The sequence below is a fragment of the Dicentrarchus labrax genome, unplaced genomic scaffold (genome assembly GCF_905237075.1).
Source record: "Dicentrarchus labrax unplaced genomic scaffold, dlabrax2021, whole genome shotgun sequence".
Lineage (NCBI taxonomy): Eukaryota > Metazoa > Chordata > Actinopteri > Moronidae > Dicentrarchus > Dicentrarchus labrax.
The window spans coordinates 13,824,069-13,842,683 of record NW_026136714.1 but is presented as its reverse complement, the minus strand read 5'-3'; the positions used below and the strand labels follow the sequence as shown (position 1 = coordinate 13,842,683).

The following is an 18,615-nucleotide window of genomic DNA, read 5'->3' as shown; positions in this document are numbered from 1 at the left end:
TTTATTGATTTCCTATATGGGATTAAATGGTTTACCCCAAACCTGCACTATACTTATGAACTGCTAATGCCTTTGTGGACAATTAGGTATTGTAGTTTAAAAGGTGATTTAGAGTGCCTTCTGTATCAATCTGCCAAACGGAAAGCTGCCCCCAAGCTCCATCAAATAGTTTGCTTCATTTAACCGACGGGATCAATAGTACAATATAGGGCAGGCCTCTTTCCTCTGCTCATAACCTAGTGTTTTTTTCAAGTTTTTAGAAATGAAGTTACAGAAATAAGTTTCACTTCAGTTTAAAGTACTTTCATCCACTTAGATGTGCTTTGTATCAGAAGTAGAATCATATTCTAAAGAAAAGTTTTTCGGATCTCGAGGGGAAGCAGAAAAATGTACTTGAGGTCACTCAAGTACATTTTTTTCTTAAAATGAATTCTTAGTTGAAAGAAATTTCACATCACATAATGCAAAACTCAAACAGTGTTTAAGATCTTCTTAGTATAGAGATAACCACCTCAGGCAGAGAAACAAGTGAAAAATTCAAGGACATATCACAGTCTTCATGACAAGAATTTTATTTTCATTTTTTTAATTACATTTTGCATTAAATTAAAGAGTTTTTTTCTTTACAACATACATTAAGCTGTGAATCAGATGTTAAGGAAGTGAAGAGAGTAGGGCAAAAAACTTTGTGACGTCACAATATCTTACAAGCTTACAAAGTTCAAAAGGTTGAGAAGTTGAGAAGAGAGTCGATTTGCATCTAATAGCAGTGTATTATAACAAGGGTGAAAGACAAAAAAGGCACACACCAAAGAACCTCACTGTCCACAGCAGACTTCACAGTCAAACCCAATCAAGTCTTTAAAAATGTTCAAACCCTGCTCTGACATCAAAACACTTGATGTTACAGAATCTTAAATGCACCCACAGCAAAATTGACTCATCAACACAGGATGTGGACATTTAACCCTCTGACCCAACAGATTTTCTTGTTCACATTCTGTGCGGACAAGGCAATTCTCCAAGGTGAGAGCCACCACAACGGAACATTTCAAGACAAGAAATATTTAGTTGTAGATCAGCATTATTCCAGGCCTGGGAAAGTTGCTGGTTTATGCACTCCTCAATACACTGGAGGGTTTAAATAGGGCCTTGTAGTGCCCAGTAACCAGTCTACAATGCAGTGGTATTCTGGAAGTTTGGAGTAAGCACACCCTTTCATACTAATCTTGGACCATTTGCACTGTGAAGATCATAGCTTTAAGTAATCACTAGGATAACTGTCTCAACTGAACCCAGACCAAATTTCTGAAGGGGCACCTTCCTTTCAAACTAATCTGTTGCCAATGACCCTGTCATTTGCAACCGAACCCTGCAATACACATTAGTTAGGTCACAGATCCTACACGTCCTTCTCACGTTAGCTGTGGATTGAGACATAGTTGGCTTTCCTCCATTGAGAGACAGAAAATTGCTTGATATCAAAGAAACTTTTACCTATCTACACATACAACACTAAGGGAGTGCTCCGTTGATTTAAGTGTTGGAGGGGAGGTGGTCAATAAAAATCCTCAAGTAAAAAGGAAGTGAATGCAAAAAAAGGTCTTATTAGTCAAACTCTCAGCCATTCATACGGCCTTGATAATGAGAGTTAGTGAAGCAAAACAAAAACGCATCTCTAAACTTCCTCAAACTGTGTTTTCTCGTACAAAAAGGGGGTTAAATAGGGTACATTTTTTATTATTGTTGTTTTAAAAAGTCAACTTTGTTCACAGGAACCAGCCTGTTTATGCAACTGCCTACTGAGTTAGTGTTACAATGCACAAAAGAAGCCTAGAACTGTGTTAGTACACTGGGTGCTTATGTGTATCTCATACTGTATGTTTGTTAGTGTTGACGTTGCAATATTATTGCAGTGCACCTGAAAGATACACATACATTGGCCTTCTCAAGTAACAAATGTTAATTGCTCAGTTAATCAGTCAATCAACCATCACTCCAAACCAACAGACAGCAAAAAAAAAAAAAATAGAAACAAATACCAGGACTTTTAAATTGTATAAAATATAAAATCAAAAACACTCACAACGTCTTCATCGACACTGCCAGCACAACATAAAGGGTTGCTTTAAGCGCATTAATGGCACAATCAGAAATGAACCACAAAGATGAGTGTGTATGTGTGTGTGTGTGTGTGTGTGTGTGTGAGAGAGAGAGAAAGAGTGAAAGCAGAGAGGGAATCGTCCTTCCTCTCTTCCCTCCAGACTGTAAGTGTGTTATGTCTAGGGACCAGAATTACAACAATAACACCTACATTCTTTAATTGCATTTTATCAAACCAGGGAAATATCATGACGTAAGAAAAATAAAATAATACTACAAGGAGACAAAGTTAACAGCTAATAAAGAAAACATTGTCACTACTTTAGGGTGTAAGGCACAAATTTACATGTGGAAAAAGAAGCAGGCATTACAGATGTTTTTATAGTTTTCTTTTTCACCTGCTCATCTGCTTGACGCCGCAAGAAAACGTTATTTTCCGAGATTGGAGGCATCGCGCTGTTTGCTTGCAACGTCTTCTTTTTGTATGTGTGTATGGAGATTCCCGTACTGTTGCTGCAGCTGCTTCTCTTATATTTGCAACATGCAACAGTGAGCTTTGATGGCACTGGTAAGCCAGCAACCAATCAGGACAAATGTTACTGACTCACACAAAACCACAGTGCTGATTGGGGTGGGGGGGTAGGGGGCGGTGGTGCTCATTGGAGGAGTGAAAGGGTGAGATTCAGGAAGTCTTTTTTATGATTGGTCTAAAACAATGGAAATTCTGGTCCATGAAGGTAAAAGTCCCTGTCTGGCACAGTTTAAATAAATATCTCCTCCTCTTCACAGAGGTCACATATATCTCAAGCTGAAGGTCCCACTGAGCACACAGTAAGACCTAGTGGACCTTTAGTCATCAAGAAAGTTCTACAGGCTCCAGTTTAATGACTTTAAATACGTTATTTTTTTTCTCACACTTGATTAATTAATATTAAAAGATCTCTTCTCTGTCCTCTCTCTCTCTCTCCGAGCCTAAAAAGTCAGTCTTTTTTTTTCAAAAGCACTTCATAAAAATAAATACAACAAGCTATTAGTATTAACAGTCATGTGTTATTCAGTAACCAGTACAGTAGAAGATTCCTCTGGCCCAGGCTTTCAGTCAAACCCAGGCTGGACTTGATTGCTGTAACACTGAGAGGCTTTTCACAGTTTCTCACAGAACCCAGGCAGCTGTCTGTCCTTTCAGTCCGAGCTCAATCTCTCTGAGTGTTTGCTCGCTCAGATTTCCCAGTCCTCAAGGTACTGTACAACAATTATTCTCCAACCCCCCGTGCTGTCTTCTTATGTACTTATACCAACATGATAAAGTATCAGGTCAAGTCTCAGTGGCCAGAGACACCACGAACAAGAGAGCCACCGCCTTGGATGCTACAGGGCGCCGTTGGTTGAAATATTCAGGACAGCATCATCTTCTTCTGTTTCAGTAGCACATGTTCCCATGTGTGTTTACAGAGGAACTGAGAGCCAGCCAGAGCATGAGCTCAATGACGGCAACAAATGACGACAACCATTTGTATATTATTTACATATTTATATAAAAAGAAAGTGTTTTCTTAAAAAAACTGTGTTGCATTTTCCACTGTACTGTACACCAAAAACAAACAAACAAAAAAACACTAAAAGGAGATGCAAGTTGTACAGTATTCCGTTTTTTCTCTCTTTCAGAAAAAAACTTTCACTACTGTCCGTTCACATTGGACTGACTGGCAAACTAGCTGACTATGTGCAGGAGTCACTGGACTTGACTTTTGTCGAGAGTGAGACTACGGAGGGTTTGGGGGGGACATCAGGCTTGAGATACTTAATGCCCGTTCGAGGCAGTGAACCGTAGGAGCTCATTCCAGGCTGCCTTGACAGAGATATGCCCTGTGCTGTCATTTGTATAGAGTCCACCCTCTGAGGTGCAGGGGGAGGAGTCTCCACACGGTTGAAGCTGTGATGTCTCGCCAAATGGGAGGAGTTAGATGAATTGGTATTGTGCTTCTTGAGGACGGAGGATCCGGAAGCGGCAGATGCCGATCCCTTCCGGAGCCCGTAGACTGACGAGTGCACCTCCAGGCGTTTGCCCATCTGTGGGACGGCCGGAGGGATAGTAAGAGAGGCCTCTCGTTGGGGAACGCGTGGTGGCATCACCGCATCAGGATCCACCATGGTGAGGTTGTGACAGGGGCTCTTGACTGTCTTGTACTCCAGGGTGGCCCCCTGGTCGTCCATGACACTGTGGCCCATACTGAGGTCACTGTGGTGGGGCTGCTCCACGTACTCGTGCTGGTAGGACTGCTGGTGCTGCTGCAGATGAGGCTGGAGCTGGTGCTGATGCTGTGGCAGAGGCAGGACTACAACACTGGGGATGTGCCCCGGTGAAGCCCTGAGGGGAAGGTCTGTAGAGATAACAGGAGAGCCCATTGGTGGCATGTCCTTGGTGCAAGCGTTGATGAGGTTCTGGTTCCTCTCCCACTCCCGGCTGCCCCGGCTGGGCTTACGACGAGGCTGCATGGGGGTGGATTCAGGCGTTGGCAGAGCAGCGAGGTCCAGGTGGTGCTGGTCCGCTTTTATCAGCATCTTCCCATTCTGATTCAGTCTCCCGTTGTGCATCAAAGGGGTGAGGATTGCCTCGGGGCGACCGTCTTTGGCCTGTGTCTCAAACAGGCCAGTCAGCTTGGTCACACTGTTCATGGATCCCCGGCGGGTGTGAAGGTGGTGGCTGTCCTTTTCCTTGCGGCCTGTCAGGTCCATGTCTCGCCGCCGGTGGTCACAGACACAGTAGACGATGATGCCAGAGAAGATGGCGCCCATGGCAAAGGCTAGGATGACAGCGATGGCCAACAAGGTCACTGGAACTAGCTGGTCGCGACCCTTTTGGTAGCTCTCACGGATCACACCTGCAGGAAGACGTGGAGATGACATTCAGACTGACACTAAAAGAAATAGACATGATACTGCTGGTGCTGTGTGTTGTGAGAACTTGTTTCTTGGCTTCTAAGAAAAATAGAGCTGTTAGGAAAGATGCTTATTATTAGACTAACCAAAAAATAGAAAATGATATTGAATTACAGTAATTAAAAGATATTTTCTGGGTAAAAAGATTAACGGTTTAAATAATTTCATGAAAAACATGCAAATGAAGATGGTTTTATCCCATCATAAGGAACACCTATTCAAAACAGGCACAAATGGTAGCTTGAAGTAGCAACATTCAATATTTCCCAAAAAATCCAATCTTAGACTGAAAATGTGTTTTGGAGGGGTGATTATGATTCACATTTTAAATCCCAGATAAACCCCTCTGCTGAAATGAAAAAAAGATAGGAGCGCAGATAAAGGAGCCTGAAATACCCAAACCCTTTCTTCCCATAGATGCAAATGAGAGACTTTTCATAAATCTTCATAAATGGATCCAATCTCATGAATCACAGAGAATACATTAAAAAGCCTCTGATTAGGCGCTAAATCCAATGAGCTGTGTCATCAGTGTCTTATGAAAGCGGCACTTTCAAAGACTGGCAAAGACGTGCTGCGATACGGCCAAATAAAAGATAATTCAATAAAAGCGGCCATGAAGTTTTCTAGTGGCAGGAGAGTGGGAGCAGCAGGTTGTGTGTAATAGAACGGGGTCAACAATAATATGCACATTCATACACACAAATGTGAAGAAATGCACTGCACCACAAACAAACACACGCACACACGCAATCACACACACACACACACACACACACACACATGCTCATGATAACCTCCAGCCTGTTGATGAATGTAGACATCTAATGCAGCACTCTGTTCCTTGGGTTAAACACACCAGTCCACAGCAGAGAGATTTATAATGCATTCACACATGACCTGTGGCCAACACAGATCAGTTACCACAGACAGAGGATTAGGCAGGTGGGCTCTATCACATAGAAAAGCTCCCACAGTGCACCGCTGGTCTTGATAACGTGACGTTACACATGTGAACTACACATGCTGTTTGTGTCCCAAGGAGGTCATAAAAACCTGAAAAACTGTAAAATGCTAAAAAAGAAAAAAGATGGAAGTTTTCAGTGGATGATATGGCTAAGGACAATAATGTAATATTCATATGTATGAATGGAATTCAGCATCCATCCATTATGCCGGTGTGTGTCATGTACAGAGGAGGTGTGTTTACAGTGAATATATGTTCTTAAATAAGCACTCAGTGGGTGATATGATTTGTATAACAGCTTTCAGAAATCCTAGACATTTTCATTTACTTGGAATTTGCATAAAAGTGGCTGAAAATGCCTTTGACTGTGTCTTCTTTGTTTCAGTTCTCAAGGATTTGCATGAATAAAATCTTGTTTTTTAGTTAATCTCTTACGAATCTATCTTTCTTATGTCTGTTTATTTCCTCAACAGGAAAATCAAATGAAATGTATTTTGAAAAGTGACGTACTGAACTGAGTCAATAAAATAAGAATACCTAAAATAATATTACAGATATTTAAATACACAACAGCAACATGAACATTCATTTTGTTCCTCAAAACACTCACCGTACACAGGAAATTGACTAAACAAATACATTCAAAAATACCTTAGTTTGAGCTGCGAACATCAAAGTTTAACACAACACAGTACCAACAACAATTGTCAACAAGCAGATTGTTGCAATTCTGTCTTTTCACAGTTTGCTGTTTTCCACCAATCATTTTTCTGCAGATCAAGTGTTTCAATTTGCTCTGTAATTTCCAAAAAGAAGATGCCACAAAATACAGCGTTAGTTGCAATAATTCTGTAAAATCCTGAAGGGGCTGGATAATCATGTTTAGGCTTTTCAACTCGGCTGTGTCACCGAGGACGTACTCGGAGAATATTTTCTTTCTGTGTCTCCTCAGCAAGACACAACGCAGACACAGAGACAACATGGTAATCTGTTCTTGTGGAACCGAAATCCAGACTCTCTTAAACTAACATCCATAATCCTCACTCGCTGCAGTCATACTTCATTAGTCCAAAAACACGACTTAAAATCAGTTTTCCAAGCTGAAATAAAGCACTGAGCAATGCCTGAGTCTCTGCGTTCACTTTAAAGCTCAACCTGGATAAAAAAAAAGAGCAGTTACTTTTACACAGATCATTTCTCTTTTATTGTAAAAACAAGACTTCACTTTTCTTTTTAATAGAGTGCTGACAAGACGCAGCTCAGCCATATCTCATTTAGAGTTAAACAAAAGGTTTAAAAACGTCTTTTCTGGCCAAAATCGTTTCTTATCAAGGACGTGCCCTGCTGTGTAGATAGTGTGAGAAGTGATGAGTGTTATCTACAGTGAAGCATTAAGGTTTGACATGTGTTATGCTGTGGACTCGTGTGACCAAATGGCCCGCCTGTCCGACGAAACATCTGCTTCCCATCTCGTACAGTTACATCTGCGAACGAGAGAGATACTTTTCCTCGGCGCTATCTTTCATTTTGTTGCCTTTCTTCTGCCCTCACTTAGATCTTTTTTTCCTTCCGACTCGCTGCTACTCCTCTCCCTCACAGAAACAATGAATCACTTTTCTGACTTTCTTCTTGTTTCGGAGTGTTTTCTTTCACGCTGTTCAGTTCCCATATGGTAAGTGTCCTATTCAGTGGAAACTGGGAAGACTGTAATTATAACCTCGTGGTCTTTGTGAGTTATCATCCTTTGGCAGAAACGACAATGGTGACGGGTGCCGTTTGAGAGCTGCTGGGCTAAGCGCTTCTGTGAACAAAGAAGAAAAGAAAGAGGAATACAGTTTCACCTGAGGAGAGGAGCTCTAAAAATCTCCAAAAACCATTTACTTAAGAAAATGAAAGTGCAAGCATAAACAAATACTTTGGCAAATCTCTCGTCTTTTTTTTTCTTCCATAATCCTTGTTAAATGTAAATACATCCATCCATCTCAGTCTAGGGTGCTTACATTCTGAAAGAGCAAGTCAAAACTGTTATGAATTTTCATGACAGTGAATTTATTGCCGCTAAAGGTTAACTTTCTTCGACCGGGGATTTGGATTTCACATTGAATAACAAAGGCGAAGGAAAGCAGAGCAAAACGGGTGTCCATTTTGGTGAAGGAGGCAAACCGTGGAGCTAGATCTTTGTCTTCTACTCCGGGTGTGGGAGCTGGACTTAAAGCCCTATTTAACCTGCACTCCAAGGTCTCTTCCTGTCTGCTTCTTAAAAAAACTCTTTCATTCTCTTTCTCAGGTTTTCTTCCCCTTCGATCCATCACATATGTCTCACACACTTCCCACTTAGTGTGTGTACTTAGCCCAAGGCCTTGGGTAAAACACGAAAGAAAGAAAAAGAGGAAACTTTGAAGACTTCTATCTTTCATGTGAGGAATTGTTTCTCATCCCAACATCAAAGAGAATGATAGAAGCCACAGAGGACACAGTAGGTGTCTCTGTCGAATCACAGGACTTCAGGGTTTTGAATCAAGGTGGCTATGCCGCTCATTTTTCGAGGCCCATTTGTGATCTCAGCAAAACTTTAAAAAACTTTCTCAACATGACCTTGAAAAGTATCAAAGTGTTGCTAAAACCCACAGATTTTCTGCTTTAGTCTCATCTTGTTGGGGTTCTGACTATACAGTGACTTATAATCTTCTGGTTTCAACTCTTGCCTTGCCCCCAGAATGCCTCACAAGACATCCTGCAGTTCGACACTTCTCTCAGCAGTTGAATTGATTTGAATTTCACATCGCCTCGGGCCTCAACATTCAGATATTAAACACATATCTCAGATACTCAGATATTTCTCGCTGTCAAAACAGCCTGGGTCGGCAACACTCACTTGTAAATCAGAAACATTGTAATCTGCTGTGACTGGAACTTGTGAATGCTCTCTCTCTGTCTGTCTGACACACACAGACACTTGTTTAATCTCTTCAGAAGCACCAACTGACTTAAGCCCACAGAGCTTGTCTTTGTGTTGGTGTTGGGAAAACTTCAAAGGTAGTTAAACATCACAGAGAGGTTACGGAGAGGGCTCTAACCTCTGACTGCAGGCTGTTACACAAAGACATTGTCTGCGAAATGATAAAAATCTTAATCAGACTTAACTGCACTGACTGACGTGTCACTTGTTGAAAGACAGAACAGTGGACCTTGTCGACTAATGGAGTAGAAGAAAAGATGAAGGAGAGGAGCAGAAAATGTTTAGCCCCTTACATTTACTTCACTGCTGTAAGCGCTTTAGAAACATCTTATTTGTTTCCAGGGACTTGCTTGTTGTCATCTATTTAAAAAGGACATTGCTGTTTAGATGATGACAGCAATTCATTAAGTTCTATTTAATCTCCAGTTAGGATATAATCCCATTAAGTCTTGTGTATGTTTATGTTCGAGAGGCACTTGCATTAATGGTGTTATTCAATATTAAAACATTCATCAGACAATCGTGAGTCACTGCACGGCATACTGATGAGCCTGTTAAGATATAATTAAACCCTTAATTATATCGTTCTGCACCTCAGGTATTAACACCTACGTCCTAACCTATCCACCTTCCTGCATACAAACAGTAGTATTTAATACTCACAGGAAATCAGGATAAATTACACATCCCTGGGAACATTTTCCATCAGGTGTTTGATACCTTAAATTGACACCTCTACTGCTTGTATTAATGAGTTATAGACTTATTAAAAAGCACTGCCTGCATGAATAACACAGCCAAAACAATTAATTCAATTATTTCTGAATCCCCCTGCTATTAGTGTAGGTTTACTGCAATGAATCATAAATCATAATTTATAAAAATGTGGATTTTTCTATGGAGAAAAACTGTGGTCTGACCTCCTGCTAATTAGTAATCAATCTTGACAAGTCACTGTTATATAAATGGTGACCCACTGAAGTGTATTTCATTATGACTGCTGAATGTGTGTGGCAAAGTCTGACTTGTGTGGATGGCTAAAGTGCAATGTGTGCTGCATTATGTGTTGTAATTTATCCAGTTATAACTGCAGGCAGAGATAATCATTCAAAAATGTTTTTAGAGAACAAAAGCTCAGCTTGTATCTACTTGATGAGTGGCTCACTCATGGACATCGTGACCATTTAAATTCAGTTCAGAGTAGAATAATGACGGCTGAATGTTGGTTAGACAAGCTTCAAAAGCACAAAAGGATGAGCTGCCGTGATATCAGATTCAGTCTCACACGGCCAAAAAAGACAAAGCAAAGCTTTTGTAAGAACCAGCGATGGCAAGAGATCTTACTGAAAAGCATAACCAAAACATTAAAATAGAAAAGTAAGTATTAAATGTGTGTTGAAAACAAAAGTAGTGTGAGAGAACAATAAGCTAATCAGTGGAGGAAATTATGGCTTATGGCTTGACGTCAGTCAGGGAAGTGCATAATGCCGGGAAAACATCCAGTCCACTGTTTCTATTGTGAATCACAATGAGCTGCGAATAATTCATCTGCCTCACAAAGGCCTATCGCAATCTTTGGCCAGCAAGCAACACTAAAGCAAAATCCTGTGTTTAATGCAATATTTAAGGTGTTATAATGACAGGAATATGAGTTGTTGGATTACTTGATTAAAAATGAGTTTGCAGTTTTTCTTTTCTTTGCTACAGTGCAGTTGTCCTGCCTTAAAGGACCACTTCACCTATTTTTAACCTAAATCCTATCATCCTTTTTTTATAGGATTAACCTAAATCCTATCATTCTACTGCAAGGGCATATGAAACTACTGACATTAAATTTACCAATCCGCTCGCCCCTCACAGACTCCTGAAAAACTTCACCAGCCAAATGCATCATCTGGCAGTGAGCAGTGTTCATGTTAAACTAAAGCATCTATTACCTCAAATCTTGTCGGCTCACCTCCAAGGAAGGATTATTTGAAGGGAGAGATGTCGCCATAATCAGACAACCAAGAAATCCCTCTTCTATATTTTTTGCTCACTAGTGCTAGAAGAAATATAGCTGAAAGGTAATGTGTGATATTTATATACTGACCACATTTAAGATAAATTGCCACTGAATGTTCCCTTGTTCCAGCTGGCATTTATTTTTTATTTTTTTGGCTTAGTTTGCAGTGCAGTAATTATAATTGAAATTGAAAACATAATTTGACTGTAAACAAAAAAATATATTATTTCTTCTACTAGTATTAGACATAGTTGGGGTTTCTTTTTTTTTTACAGGTAACATTCATGATTGACATGGCATCCCTAATAACGGTGGTGAAATGTTCCTGCCTTCCAGAAAGCGAGATGAAGTGAAATACTCAGGCTATCAAGACTTTCTGGCATGAAAAAAAAAAAAATAGTGCTGCATCCTTGTGTGAGCGGGGTCATACTCTCCGTCTATCATACCACTTTGGCACACAGGTGTCAGAGAGCTGCCTGCAGCTGAAAATAACCCTTGCAGAGCAGCTGTCAGATGGTTGAAAATCTCTCAATAAACTACAAAAGTTCTTGTCTAATGACAAAGAAATATTATCAAAATGGCACAATGCTGTTTTGGAAAGAATATTGCAGTTTTTCAGATTTTAATTCACAAATCAGCTTTCTGTTATGAACATGTAACATCGTCTTCAGTCAACTGACACGTGTAGAAACTCCTCCTGTGAATTATAATGAGTATAAGAAAACAAAACCATCTCACCAGACGTTTATGTAATACTAAATAGATTTCTCTGTTACATCATGGTAATAAGTGTAACTGCTTGCATGGATTATGTTCACAGGCAACCTTTTTATTTTTTAGAGTAGGTGATGCTGCGTGTATACACCACACGCATTGGGAAGTCATGCTTCTAGTCTCTGATGACTTTTTCATTATTTAAGCAAGACGTTTATCTTTCCCTAATCTTAACCAAGTGCTTTGAGTGCCTTAACACAACCCTAAAAGAGTTTCAAGTAAATAATAAATACATTTCCTAATTAAATCTTCTAAATTTTAGGAGACAGGGTTGCACAACATGCACTGGTAGATTTTTTATGTTCAGCCAGCAGTGTTTCAACCGAGCTCAGTTTAGTAAGCTGGGTAAACATAAAAAACCGAACATAGACTGTCCAGGGTTAAAATTGTGGCCAAGAATGAAAACAAATGACTGAGAGGGATAGAGAGAAACACTGTTGTTCACTCTGTTCAGCTACAATATATCACTACATCTTATATCCGCCTCTTATTCCCCATTTCTTCCATCTCATTTGTTCAGTTCTATCGTTCAGCCAGTTTGTCTACCTTCTATCTCTCCACTCTCTCCTTTCCAACCTTCACTGCTGCATTATTGTCCTGTTCTGTTTAATAAATCTTTATCATGTGTGTTGCTTTTCTCTCCCCTCCCTCATTTCCCATGTCTCTTCCCCTATTGTCTCTCTCCATCCCTCTATCCTTCCACCTCTCCCCTTTCCTTCTAACGTGGAAAGCTGCTGTAATGAACCCATAAATTGGAGCAACACAGCGGTGGCTACAGGTCGTGTTGGGGGAGGGTGGATGTAAAGGGTGGGAGAGTGCGGGGGGGGGGGGGTAAAAAGAGGAGAGAGAGCAAGGGGGGAAGCAGGGCAAGGATTCATTCCTGCAGACAGGGGAAGAGATATGACTTTAACTGGAGAAGAGACAGACTACAAGGGGGGAGGAGGAGGAGAGATGGAGGAGAGACAGAGAGAGGCAGGGGGGAGGGGAATTGGGGGAGGAGGCTCCATAAATTGGTTCAGGAATTCATTTGCACTAGGTAAGGTATAGCCTTGGAACATGCCATCCCAGTCAGATGAGAGGTCCTGTGGAAGGGAGACTGATCACAATGGCAGCAGATGGTGGAAAGTGGCAGGGCTGGTGGTTTTCTGGGGGCAGGGTGAGCGATGGGAGGCAAAGGGGAGAGGTGTATGGTAGAGTGACAGAAGTGAAAGAAAATATAACAGAGACGGATGAGGCCCAGACAGACGTACAGAAAGAAAAACACCAAGCTCAAATGTACTGTGAAACACAAGCGGCCACCTGGTAACTGCGATGGCCCCACTGGAATGCTGGATAATGATGCTGTTGGGTGCTAAATATCATCAGTGTGTGAATACTCATCACTTTGCAGCATTTCTAATTACTCTGGTGGTGTCGGGCTAATACATATTGGCAGCACTGTAATATTCATTAGCAGATAAGATTCCACAATGTCTCGACTGCAAATGAAAAAGTTGGAGAGTAATTGTAATTTCTTTTAAATCACAAACAAGCTTGCAAACGACTTTGGATATGAGCTAATACATTTTCATTCAAGCTGAAACTTTTTTTTTAACTTAATTTGAGAGATTGATGGTATGGTTAAATGTTGGTCCCTCATTTCTTCTGTAAAATGGGCTGCATGGTTTTATCTCCGAGGCATTAAAATGCAGATAAATTGACTCATTTACTTAGTTTCTGACTTCATAAGAATTTTTCATATACTGATTAAATTTTCACTTTCACATATGCAGTTTGCTAAGTTTTCACAGTACAGTTGATACCTGAAGCCAATAATACTTTGGGCGACAGGAAGGAAGAGGAGGCAGGATGGGTGGAGCGGGAAATGAATACTGTTGACTGTGGTGCTCAATTTGCCATGCTGAAAAGCATTAAGCTGCATGAAGGCAAAACTGTGCTTCATACCATCAAAGCAATCAATGCAGGAAAAAAGGCAAATATATAAATAGCAACAAAAAAAAAAAGACCAAGCCATGCAAAATATCAAGAACTGCTCACAAGAAACCAACACAAGAAAATCAAACAAATCTCATCAGAGCTGACTCTTATAGAAAAGGAAAAAGAAAAGACTGTTGAGCTGAAATTGAAATAGAACTGATAAATACTGATACAAGCTGCAAAGGTGTCTTATAAAAATTATAATAATAACAATAATGATCATACAGAAAAAACAGCAGGAAGCTTTGTTTTGAAATGTGAAGCCCTGTTGCCGTTACTTGAGCATGGAACACCCCTAGTCCCCCCCACAAAAAAAATGAAGAAGGAACTTTAATAATTGCAAAACACACAAAAAACTGTTTAGCTTTTTTTGTGTGACTCAAAGTATGGCATTATTGTACTACTCCTGCTCAGGTAAAGGCAACAAGAGGAGCGACAGCATGTTGTGACGCTGGCTGTAGGCATGCTGTCTGAAGTCTCTGCCACCATTGTGTTTGGATCTACCTACTAGTGCCTTACTGCTTCCAGCTGACATGCTGCATTCACTGCCACTGTTTATTCCATAGACAGTAGATACATCACAGACTGAACCACATTTTGTAATTACGAGAGACTGTACTCTGTAATACATGAAAGGGTATTTTTGTGTCTTAATTAATCTCATTAGCTGCTCTGTTTTTCTCTCTTGTCTCTTTCTTCATATACACTATGTCTATAGACAGTCCCTGCTATGCTAGCACGCATGATGTATCACCATTATTAATAATCAATATCTCCTCAAGGCCAGGCCTCTAATAGCATGAACTACTGTATATAATGTAGCAGGGACATGTTGCATGTTGTTTTATTGGGACATGTAATGGGTCTACCTCTTTTATTAGGGGACAAAACATGGATCCGCAGCAATGCAGTGACCTTTTTTCTACCCTCCACCAATGTGTTACGTCCCTCTCGTCTCCTTTCCTCCTCTCCTTTTCTCCCTGTCTCATTTATCCAGCGAGCCGTCCTTGAGGCGGTACAGCATTAGGCAGGTTGTTAACACAGGAGAAAAGGGCGTTCAATGTCATGTCACTGTGTCGCAAAGCATGACAGAGCCAGGGACTGGGCCATCTTCTCGAGGAAATAAATACATCGCCATCTTCCTTTTCAGAGTGTAATGGTCTGGATATTACATCTCCTGTGGGACGTTACGGTCCACGGATAATAAATCCATCCTACAGAGTGTGCGCTTGAGTGTTTATGTGTGCGTACATGTGGCCCAATGAGCACAGTATGTGTGTGTCTGCATATGTATATATACAGAGTAGGTGTGTTTGCGTATGTTTCTGTGGGGGGTTTACGTGCACAGTGTGAGGCAATTTGTCCCCTAGAGGGAAAGTGATCTACTATCTCTACACCTCGTCAGCTGGAAGCAGCAAGGCAGCCGTAAATCTCAATTACACAAACCCCTCCCTTCTCCTTCCTCCCTATACTCCCCCCTTCCCTTGCCACAGGTGACAGTGGACCAAATTGACTGCTCACTGTTGTGTTCCAAGGCTTACCATTGGCTTCGGGCTGAGTCTGAGAGGGCACGGCTACGTAGGGGTCCTCCCCTTTGTCTGAGCTCATGGGGGGGTCCTTCCGCTCCACCATGCGGCCCCGCCCCAGGGGGCCCTCTGCGGCCTCGGGTAGGGCCGAGGTGGGGAGTGAGAGGGTGTGGTGATGGTGGCGGTGATGGTGGCCTGCCGGACACAACACAGGTTAACCGACGCTCGGGGCAGACAGGCTTCAGTGCATGTGAGCACAGGCTAGCAAGGGTGCACGCACACACACACACACACACACACATACACACTACTCCTTCTTTGAAGCATACACACATACACAGATGCACTCACACACGCACACACACAAGGACAGCTGCTGGGCTGTGTGAGGCAACACAGTGCTCCTCCCTGGTGACCAGGGGAAACTCATTAGCAAATGTGTGTGTGTCTGTCTGTGTGTGTGTCTGTGTGTGTGTGTGTGTGTGTGTGTGTGTGTGTGTGTGTGTGTGTGTCTGTGTGCGTATCTGTGTGTGTGTGTGTGTGTGTGTGTGTGTGTGTGTGTGTGGAGCTTTTTTTTCTGTTATTCTCTGCCTCTCTGTCGTTCTCACTCTCTCCCCTCCTGTTCTGACTGACATGTCAAAGCTCCGCTGGGCCTGTCAGAGCAGAGCAGACTACAATCGTATATCTCCACACTCACGATAGGGTGCCAGCGTTTGATATGAAGGACAAGAGACAAACTTTCTTTCCATCGCTCCTGTCGAGAAGTCTGCCTGTAACTTTTCTTCAACTGTAAAGCGCTTTTTAACTCTGTTCATGCTCTTCCCGGCTACCTTTCTCAAGCTTCCTGTTACTTTCAATCTAACTTTTCAAGCAATGTTCAATTCATTTTGATGTGCACCCTTAACTTCTTACACTTTAAAGCATAACATCTGTTTTAAATATGGAACAAATAGTACATTTAAATAAAATTGATTATTTTGATACATTGATCATTTTAATTATTTTCTGGTTCTAGCCTTACTTTTCTTCGTCTCATGTGAGATTTAACCAAATATCTTCGTGTTTTGGGTTCGGAGAAATTATGCCTGTGAAAAATTTTAATGTTTCACTATTTTCAAACATTTTCTAGACAAAATTACGAATGGATTATTTAAAAAAATAATTGGCAAATTAATTGACAACAAAAACAGTCATTAGTTGTAGTCATAGTTTGTCTTTTTCCTCCTTTCTTTATTTGAAACCAAATATCTCTAAAATGTTTCATATCTGCACCGCCAGTAATATTTATTTAGCAAGGCCTTCAGCAACATGGCTAGATCAATCATCAGAAATATGTCATTAAGAGTTAATGAATCTTCTGTGATCTGACTCCTCCCTGTAATTAAATGTCTTAATGGCTAAATGAACTACTAGCCAACAGAGGGTAACAGAGCCATGAAGTTACACTGATGATGAGACTTTAATAGGAACAGCACACACAGGGTATCTCTCTGTGGAACCAACCACCTTAAAGTTTGACTTTATCTGACAATTTCAAAAAAGCACTCTTTCATCTGTGGCTGTTGGATCATATCTATCTGCTCTTCGTCTATCAGTGCACGTCTCTCAGACAATCTGTTTTCCTGCATCCGCCTATCTCAGTTTTCTCATTTTCCTTCATAAGCAGTACTTGTGCATAAGCTTTCTCTGTTTATTTTTTAACCATGCTAATCACGTTACCATCCCACAGCCTTACACTTAAGCCACCCTACACAATTTTGCACAAGCTATATATTGTATTTAATATAATGTATTTAAGTCACACAATATAAAAAATAAAATAAAATCCCTTGATGAAGAGTGACAACACTTTTATCAACAGCCTCTGTGGAGCTCAACCCCTGATTCCCATTTTGACACGCTCTCTCCACGGAGGAGGTGACAGCGGTGTGTGTGTGCGTATGTGTATGTGTGTTTGCAGATGTGCAAGTTTTCAGTAAGTGTTTATGCTTGTGTTTGAAGAGGGGGGTGGAATTCCAGGGGACTAACGTTTATGCTGCTGGTAGACTATAGGCACAACAGACACCCGCACACAACACCACCCAGATCCTCCTCCTCCTCCTCCTCCTCCTCCTCTGTGTGGCGTGGCAATCATTAAAATGATTTATTTAACTATTGGCCCAAGGCTGAGAGATTAGTGTGACAGGCCTATTTTATAATTCATTCCCCCACCGCCAGGGGAAGTGCAATTCAGGCAGATGACACACATAGAGAGAGAGAGAGCTCGGAGCCTCAGAGCTCCTCCACGGCTCAGGGAAAAAAAGCCCTAAACTGCCGACGGATGCACATCCCTCTTTTTTTACAGATTAAAAGAGAGGCGAGGATGTCTGGTCTGGAGTTGAGGAGAAGAGAATGGAGAGGGGCATTTATTTATCTTCAAATCCATATCAACCACTGACAGATAGACAGAGGGGCTGGGGCAATGGCTGAGACTTTCTTTGGCGGGTTGTACTGTAAACTGGGTGTTGTCTGTGTGTGTTTATGTGTGTGTGTTTGTGCCTGGAAAACACACAGCCAAGCCTGTGGGAGCATATTCAGCACTATAGGGGTGCACACCAACACAGATGCTTTTTCTGACCCTGGATGTCCAAAAGGAGAGAGAATCACAGTGGGGGTACAGCCACAGGGGGGTGGGAGAGAGAGAGATGGGTTTTCTGGAACGACTTCAAAATATCTATTCTTGTCATTCTGTATGGATCTGACTGTTTTGATCTGGCAGCTGCGAGGTATGTGGTGTGTGTGAGAGAGAGAGAGAGAGAGATTCACTGAAAGCCAAACTAATGCGCCCTCTGATTAGATAAAAATAAGGTGGATGTGAGCGTAGGTGTGGGTGCTTTGGATAAGAGTGACTTTGCTGCAGGCTAATCACATCTGTTTATCATTCTTTAAAAGGACTTGATTGATGAAAAATGTTATCAGCCAGCAGTGAAGTGTGATTGTGATAGTGTGCTGTGTGATTAGGAGAGTAAACATATTTGCAGGAAGAAGTCGGCACTGGAACTATGCGTACATGTACTGTCTGTCCATGTTTACCTTAGCCTTTTTGAACAATCTTTGAGTGTGCACATGCTTGGTTGCAGTTGGAAGAAACATCGGATCTTTCCTTACTCTAAACACTTTAATCTCTCTCTCTCTCTCTCTCTCTCTCTCTCTGTTGACACATGTCCTGTTTAATGTGCATGCTGAGGCATTTCTTCACCATTAAGGCCTTAAACCACCAACAACCAGATCCATCCAATTAGCGAACCAAAGGTCAGCGCTAATCGATGATATTGCACAGGGGATAAAGAGGAAGGGTGGACAAAAAGGGAGAGGAGGCCTACTA

General features: G+C 41.4%; 1 protein-coding gene across 4 annotated transcripts in view; it reads right to left on the bottom strand.

Annotated features, from left to right (window-relative positions):
* Positions 1–556: 556 nt before the first annotated feature.
* Positions 557–18,615, bottom strand: part of sema6a (sema domain, transmembrane domain (TM), and cytoplasmic domain, (semaphorin) 6A) — a 103,018-nt gene continuing 84,959 nt past the window's right edge. For 3 of the 4 annotated variants that reach the window (XM_051422230.1, XM_051422229.1, XM_051422231.1), the window contains 2 exons: positions 15,267–15,446; positions 557–4,985 (listed from right to left, as the gene is read on the bottom strand). In XM_051422230.1, the coding sequence (XP_051278190.1) occupies positions 3,823–4,985; positions 15,267–15,446 (1,343 nt within the window). In that variant the 3' untranslated portion in view covers positions 557–3,822. The remainder of the gene's footprint in view (positions 4,986–15,266; positions 15,447–18,615) is intronic. The other variant, XM_051422232.1, reaches the window with a different exon arrangement.